The 8,592-nt window shown below is 39.8% G+C and overlaps 1 protein-coding gene across 3 annotated transcripts in view; it reads right to left on the reverse strand.

Annotated features, from left to right (window-relative positions):
* atl2 (atlastin GTPase 2) overlaps positions 1–8,019 on the reverse strand; it is a 16,063-nt gene extending 8,044 nt beyond the window's left edge. For 2 of the 3 annotated variants that reach the window (XM_032540968.1, XM_032540966.1), the window contains exons 1-3: positions 7,863–8,019; positions 3,339–3,505; positions 2,758–2,970 (exon numbers count right to left, since the gene is read on the reverse strand). In XM_032540968.1, the coding sequence (XP_032396859.1) occupies positions 2,758–2,970; positions 3,339–3,505; positions 7,863–7,935 (453 nt within the window). In that variant the 5' untranslated portion in view covers positions 7,936–8,019. Of the gene's footprint in view, positions 1–2,750; positions 2,971–3,338; positions 3,506–7,862 lie in introns of all 3 variants that reach the window. The other variant, XM_032540967.1, reaches the window with a different exon arrangement.
* Positions 8,020–8,592: the final 573 nt, after the last annotated feature.

Consider the following 8,592-nt stretch of genomic DNA (forward strand, 5'->3'; position numbering starts at 1 on the left):
TGTGCAAGTGAGTGTAAGGTGATCCCGGCTGCTTCTGAAGGACTAGTTGTGTGTCAGAGAGAGTCACACAGTTGTTGGATAGCCATGCTCGAAAATGTGCTTCTGGGTATGTAATGTACCACTTAGTGTTATTCATATTTAGAGACATTATTTCAAAAGGTCAGTAACCACACAGAGAAATTAGACTGTATTAGACTGAAACTCTTGATAAACCTGATTTAATATAGTATAAGTGTTCTCAAACTCTTATTATAGTAAAAAGCTCACCTTCCAAGAAGGCCAGGACCAGTTAAACCACCCTGCTTTGTTCATGTGCCTTGCTGCGTGTCGTAATCACCTGGTTATGTAGGTATCTCAGTACGAGACCATACAGGGAGCACTTACTTTTGCTCGTCACATTCGGGTACACACATCAGTGCTGGTTGCAATCTCATCTGAAGAAGAGCCCACCTGTTTTCACAATCTCTGACTGTGAATGTTACACAATATTAAAGCCCCAGAGGAAGGATGAGGCGTTTGATGTTTACCTTGCTCATGTAAACAAAACAAGTGTGAACCAGTTGTTTACTGAGCTCACGTCCCTCTGTACCAGTTGATAACCTATACCATTATAGGCCATTTCTACGTAAATGAGACCATCATATGCCTATTTTAAATGCGAATAATTTAATATCTTAATATCTGTGTCTTTGTAAAAAACTTGCGTGATTCTTCAACAGATCAGATTACTCCCTTTTGTCACACACACACACACACACACACACACACACACACACACACACACACACACACACCACCACACACACACACACACACCACACAACACACACCACACACACCACACACACACACACACACACACACACACACACACACACACACACACACACACACACACACACACACACACACACACACACACACACACACACACACACCACACACACACACACACACACACACACACACCACACACACACACACACACACACACACAACACACAACACAGGACGGGCTGCGAGTCAACCTCCTCTGACTTAGCTACAGCCAGTTCAGTTTTGTTATTCAGTTTTGTTGACAAAGTTCACGTTGTCAACAAAAAAGCCACAGTATGCAGGCTCTGCTATGTGCGTGTAAGACACTTAATTGTTAAGAATAATAATAGAATACGGACATGGCTGTTTTATTGATTTTATTGACAACAAGTCATCTTCTGTGAAGAAGACTGCTGTTACAAAAGAGAAACTAGATGGCAGGTTATTTTGCTTAAGTTGACAGAAGAAGCCAATTGACAGAAGAAATAATTTATTGTTACATTATATTGTTAAATATTTTAAAGTTGACAATGTAGTGTGGTACATTGCAAACCAAGGTCAGATATTATATTGTATAAAACTCTAGTCTAAAAATGGCATAGCAACCTGTGCTTTTAAAATAAATTAAAAAAATAAGCATCTCATTTACAGTATAATAGATTCTTTAATTAGTCAACTGTTTTTTAGTAATCAATTCATTGTTTGGAGTCAAAATTTACTGGTTCTTGCTTCTTCAATGTTAATATTTTCTTAAATCTTCTCTCATTTTAAATTTAATATATCGGGAAATTGTGGTGGACTTGTTTTTACTAGTTTGTGACTTTTTATTTGACTAATCAAGAAATTATGTTAAATGATAAATATCAAAGGAATATCCAATAACCACATCATCAACCACCAACCAAATCAAACTGTGAAAAGACAAATCACAGACAAATAGCTTTTTAATATCAGTAATAATATCAGTTAACTTTACCACTGATATTTCAAACTAGCCCCGGTGTTCAAAATTAAAGTGGTAAGATTACATCACATGTCATTTAGCTGATCCTTTTATCCAAAGCAACTTACAAATTGCTATATGTACGTCAGAGGTTGCACGCCTCTGGAACACACTGAAACACTGGCGCACACACCAGCCACCACCTTCTGTTTACTGATAGCTAGCGTTTAACTCAGGCTAATTAATTAGCTAGTAAGTAGGCCTGCACGATTAAGGGGAAAATATGAATCAAACATTTTTAGCTTTGAAATTATATCACGATTCTCTGCCACTATATTATTGACCATGACAAAACAAAAAACAGATTTTTTTTTTGCAGCTATAGCACATTGCGCATCACCACAAGCCTGTGAACAGAGGCTTCAATGAAGAGAAGGGAGAGCATTGTAGCGCGTCAAAACCTATTTTATACAGTCTATCTTAAAACTCACAGAAGAAAGCAGTAGCGTTTGTTATGCAGTCGGCTCATAAAAGTTAATGAGAATCAAAGTCATTAACAAAAAAAAAAAAGAATTAAATTGTGAACAGGGTGAATCGAGATCGTGATTTTATAACGATTATAAACTAGTAAGTGGCGATGTTTGGCAGCCAGCCTTCCAAAAGAAAGCACAATGAAATTAAATGTTAACCGATCATTAGCAGTTGACCGACAAGCCCCGGGAGGCTTTGACAAATTTTTCGCAGTTTGTGTTTGGACAGCTGTAGGCTTGTACCGGTGTTGATGCTTTGTACACTGTAGAACACACGCGGTCCTGAAACCGCTTGCAGGACTGACAAGTCCACAGCGGCTCGCGGCATGTATTACCGAGCCTGTCTCCAGTTAATTTTAAATAGAGATTTTAGATCTTCAGGAGCCCTAGTCCAGATTACAAAACATCTAATCAAGATGCAGCATCATGACATCATGTATTAAGTACAGAACACAGTATTTATCCCACCTGACTATGCATGTAGCGCAGCATGAAGTCCAGCAGGAAGGACTTGCCCTTGCGGAAGGCCCCGGCCACAGACACGACCACTACATTCAGGTCCTTGATGTGATCCTGCAGCAGGATCCTCTCCAGCGCTGCAGCGTCCAGCTCAAAGCTGTGTTCGTCCTCGTTGGCCAGGACAACCTGGATGGGCCTGGCCTTCTCTTCCTCTACCACATCCTGGAGACATGAGTTTGCAATCAATCAGAGGCTTTCCCTGGCATCGAGGAGGCATTTAAGTGATCACACTGATGATGAGGCAGATTTAATGGAGGAGATAGGGAACTGAAATTTACGAAGCTGAGATCAGCAAACAAAGCGTCTGGAGGGAATAAGGTGACCACATTCAGCAGCCTGACGTACAACAAATGCAGCTAGAATTCAAAGATTTTGAAATGTAAACACATTGTTATACTCTTTGATATTCTCTTCCTTAACATTTATAGAATGACAAAATATTCTAAATAAATCTTAGTTTGATATGGTATGCGTGCTTGTCAATGGACAGGAATAAAGTATATACTGTAAAAAATACATTAACACTTTACCTCTTCTTCCCCACTCTCTTCAACTGATGAGGGGGCAAGTCTAACATTTTTGCCCGAGTTTGAGGCCATAGTGCTGGGGAGCAATTCCTCCTCCAGGTCTTCGGACATGACTAAAGGAGGCCTCTGCTTATGCCGAAAAATGGGGACATCTTCTACACCCCTCAAGCCTTTAGATAACCACACAAAGTAGAGAGAGAGAAAGAGATTAAATTACACTAGTTAGATAACATCATGCTGCATGTTAATGTACTGACAATGGGTGTAAAGTGAGAAGGAGACAAATGTGGAGGCAGTGTTTTGTAATTTTTTTTAATTTTTTTTTAAAGTAATAGACGATTGTCATGAGTTTGTTAACGTGAGAAAGTGAAATGCCCGGTCAAATTGTAACTCTCCCCAACATTTTTTGCTGGGCTAAATACCGTTATCCACTCGGGTCTATCCATCTAGGTCAAACTCAAAAATAGCCTTGTGTTGAAAATCATAAAAGGGCTAGGAAAAAGGACACAAGAAAAGTTAGGAGGATATTTTTTCTTCTTTTTTTACATTCTTCTTTGTCATTTTGAAGTTTCTGTGAAAATAAAGCCTGTTTTCTCTAAAACTGCAAGACTACTTTCTTTGTCACAGTAACATAACTGCAGTATAAGCAACTGTGCTGAGCCACAAACTGCAATGCATGCAGACTAGTACTTGTCTTCATTGGTAGCATTATAGCATTATTTTAGGGCTGATTTGATTAATCATTGCTTTATCTGCACACTGATTTGATTCATCGATTTATTGTTGGTTGGAACTAGGGAAATTGTCACAATTTCCCAAAGTCCAAGGATTAAGATGACACTCCCTGAAGTATACTCAAAGTGGCAATCCTCTTTCCTTGGTTAAAACACTGACACTGAACAGGTAGGACAAGTATCAAGCATTGCTCATCCAAATATTATAAAGGCCTATAGCATCTCTCACCACATATACAAATCAAGTTTCGGCAAACCTGCATGACCCATTCCTTCCAATTTGATTGCTCAACCTTGATGAGCAAAGAAAGCCAAAATTACCCATCTGAAAAAAGATGGACACACCCTGGGTACTCCAGCTAAACAGTAAGATAACTAATGCAGCACATAGTGAACATTGCTGCAATGTCATCTATGTTGAGCAAGGACAACCAGAATGTGTTTTTATAATGATGACACATCAAGACGGTCTACAGTAAACGGCAACCGTCAACACCACATTTTTAGGGCTGCAACGAACAATTATTTTCATAGTGGATCAATCTGTTGAATATTTTCTTGATTAATTGATTAGTTGTTTGGTTTATAAAATGTCAGAAAATAGAGAAAAATTTGGATTAGTGTTTCCCAAAAGCCCAAGGTGGCGTTGTTTTGTCCACAACTCAAAGATATTCTGTTTACTGTCACATAGGAGAGAAGAAACTAGAAAATATTCACATTTAAGAAGCTGGAATTAAAGAATTTTTACTTTTGTCTTAAAAAAATGACTCAAACAACTAATCAATTATCAAAACAGTTGGCAAACAATAGGGCTGGGTACCGAATTTAATACTTTTTAGGCACTGACCGAGTGGCCTCTATAGCAGAGAAGTAGGTTGTCAAAAGGCAGCAGCAATGCTGTGCAAGTGTTTGAGAAGCTGCTGTAAGCATGGAGCAGTTACATTAATCTGCTCTGCACACAAAGTAGCCCTACAGATTTTATCCATCTGTGGCGGTGCAGCTTCCCATCTAGTCCGGAGCAGCACTTTGCAGGATGAAGTGGCACAGACTGCAGCCACAAAGGGGACCCACACAAAGAAACTATTCTGCTGGGACTGCAATGAGTCTGTGTTGCAGCAGAATGTGTGCGAGAGACAAACACAATATGCATGCAAGGAATCATAACAGCCAGTGAAAAACCATCATCTTTGCTGATATGTGCATTCACTGCTACACACCCACTACATGTTAAAGTGGCTAACGCATTGTCCTACTTCTCATCTTGCAGAAGACAAGGACAGGTCTTTAAATTAGCTACAATACTTCTTATCTTATGGAGGCACTGAGCAGATGTTAGTGGGCCTATTTGTTAACACACACACACACACACACACACACACACACACACACACACACACACACACACACACACACACACACACACACACACACACACACACACACACACACACACACACACACCTATCTTTAACTATGCATGGCAAGAATAGTGGCTACGCAAGCTAGCCTAGGCCTACATCTCAGCACTGTCCCAAATGAGCTCTCCCTTCCCTGGACTCCTGCACTATATCTGAGGCAGCTAGAGGCCATGGTCCACTTAACTTAACCAGCTGTCTAAATATGGGAGTTTTTATAGTATAAAGAGATTATTTCCTATGTCCTTGAATAGATTTGGTGTAGGAAATGAAAAAAGGGGTTAAACCTTTGGTGGTAAAGTTGAGGCATGCAAGGAAAATGCACTACTGCTAAGTTAGTCAGTGACAAATATTCTGCAAGCAAGATTATGTTAAATATTTTCTGATGTCTTGTCTAAGCCACTTCATATTTTGACCGTAAGAAAGAACATTGGCAATTTAAGTGTTTAGAAAGCAGGAAAAATTCATGGAATAATCTTCTCTCTACTGTTGCAGCACTGATTATTAATGCCAGTGCTTCTCAAGCAGGGTTTCAACACCCTCTTGTAACATCCAGGCTATGCATTTGAGTGACCAGGCAACATATGTTTATTATATGTCAAGACAACAAGACTGCAAGGACTGAGTTTATGAAAGAAGATGAGGAATCCACTGCAGCCTATTAAGATGCAAGTTCACTGACTCCCCTGCTCACCAGCATAAATAGACAACCTGACACAGCCTCCCTGGACAAGAGTCAAGGAGGGCAAATGTTCAATTGCAGCAAGCACACCAATCGGGAGTCTGTGAGGACAAAGTGCAGACTACGAGCAGCAGCAGTTATTGAATGTTGTTGCCACAGAGTCAGCTGGCCTGTGTGAAAGTAGACATACAGGTTACCATGATAAAATGAGTCATTCCGACTATATCTCAGTGTTGAGCCTTGGAAACTGACAGTTTACTGTTTGCTTACAAGTCTTTACAAGGTTTAGCCTTGGAGGAAAAGGATATCAGACTGTTTTTCTCTTTTCGGTTGATACAATGGTAACTTTAGTCAATTAATCAAATCATTTCTTGGTTTATAAAATGTCAACAAAAAAGTGTATTTGATAAAAAAGCCTGTAACAAGTTTTAGGAGCCCAAGGTGACATTTTCAAAAACAGTCCAAAGCAGTATTAAGCTATTTGCCATGTGATTGCAACAGATTAATGATAAGGCTAATAAATTATCATAGTTATTGTTGCAAACTTTTCAGTCAATTAACTACTCGATTCATGAGAAACAGGCCCTGGCAGTAGCCTCATTTCCACAATCTGTCAAAGTATACATTTACACTGCTCTAAATCCAATTTACGTTTTCACAATTGTGAGTAACTTACAGTATATCCCATCATGAGATATTGAGAATCAACACCACCCTTGAGTCTGGATCCAGCATACAGCAATCCAGAAAAGTCTGCATCAGTTGTGACAAGTAGGCTATTCATTTTTACTAGAGTCACCAGTGTGTTAATGACTGTGGATTACTTCTTTTTGTTGCGATTAGTAATTACTAAAATGTCATATGCTATCACACTCCTGTATTTATTTGTATTCAGAAGACAAAAATAGCTCAGCAAATAAGTGGATAAGTCTGCCGTTATACTGGACAGACTAATAATAGGATATTTAAAAATATCTGAGTAGTTAGTGGGATGAGAAGATTAACGTAACTAGCTATGTGTTGTGTGTAGTTCGTTAGGCTGAAACCCCCATCACAGAAAGCGGGAGTTGCATAAAGCGGACTGTTTCAAAGTTCAGAAACAAACGCACTTGAAACCCATACAGGGTGACTATGCAGCTACAGGCAGGTTTACAGACAAGCAACCACAGACAAGCCGCTGGTGCTCTATGGGCCAGGTGAAAGTGACGGCCCGGACAAATGAGCTGACAGGTGTCGCGGTTTGTATCCGGGTCAGAATCAGTGTCACTCAACAGCTTTTCAGCTTAAGTCACTGAGAGAAAACACGTTTTGAAAGAGAGAAAACACGTTTTGAAAGAGCGAAAACACGTTTTGAAAGAGAGAAAACACGTTTTGAAAGAGAGAAAACACGTTTTGAAAGAGCGAAAACACAACGACAACATGTATCTCCCTTAAGCTAGCGTTAATGTTCACACAGTACGGACTGTGTTAACACTATGTTTGCGAAGCTACGTTAGGGGAGACACAATCTGGCAGGGGGTACCACATTTTTCAAGACACCGCGGGTCCCTAACTGAAAACACGCTAGCGGAAAGACAAAGGCGACAGATACCAAAAAAAAACGTTCAAATTGAATCCTCCGCTTCTCTACTTCGCACTCCTCGATCGGTTTACTGTTACTACTGTTATCTACTCGACAAAACCAACAACCGTTTACCTTCGTCAACGACTCGGCTTTTGCAGTTGGGCTCGAAGTGATTTCGGCTCCTCAACCCGCTCACCTCCGCCATCTTGGACTACTGAAATCTGACGTGGCTGACGTCAAAAGAACTTTTTTTTCTTCTCACGATGCCTGCTGAAGTTGATGCCTCCCGTAGCTGCTGCAGCTGGGTAAAGTACCAGAATGCAAAAAGCAATTATTTTCAAAAATGTTTCAAAAGCACATGTTCTTTTTCTTTGACACTAGTAGGTTAGACATTATGTACGCTAGGCTTATTTTATAGTTTTACACTGTTATTTTGCACTGTTACAGAAACAATCTGACTTATAGCCTGTAGGCCCCTAGGCCTAAACATATGTTGTCCATTGATTTGTATATTGACCTGTATACTTTTATGTAGGCTATCTTGTTTTCCTACTTTAAATTTTACCTATCATTGTTTGACTTGTCCTTGTTCTTAGCTGTATCCTGTGTCTAGTTCTGTGTAGGTAGAGTGCAACAAAATACTGACATTTCTTGTACTGTAGGCCTATGTGTACAGTACACATATTTGGCCAATAAAGCAGATTCTGAATTCAGGCTTGCAATCCCCATTGATCATTATTCCCATCCCAAGAATGTGAGATAGGAATCTTGGAGGAAATTGGATCCATTTCCTCAACGTGTCTCCGGACTGCCTACACTTACTTTCTTCTATTTTGTTTGGGTTCTGGCATAAGCAACATGA

This window comes from Etheostoma spectabile, chromosome 17 (assembly GCF_008692095.1).
Source record: "Etheostoma spectabile isolate EspeVRDwgs_2016 chromosome 17, UIUC_Espe_1.0, whole genome shotgun sequence".
NCBI classification, from domain to species: Eukaryota; Metazoa; Chordata; class Actinopteri; order Perciformes; family Percidae; genus Etheostoma; species Etheostoma spectabile.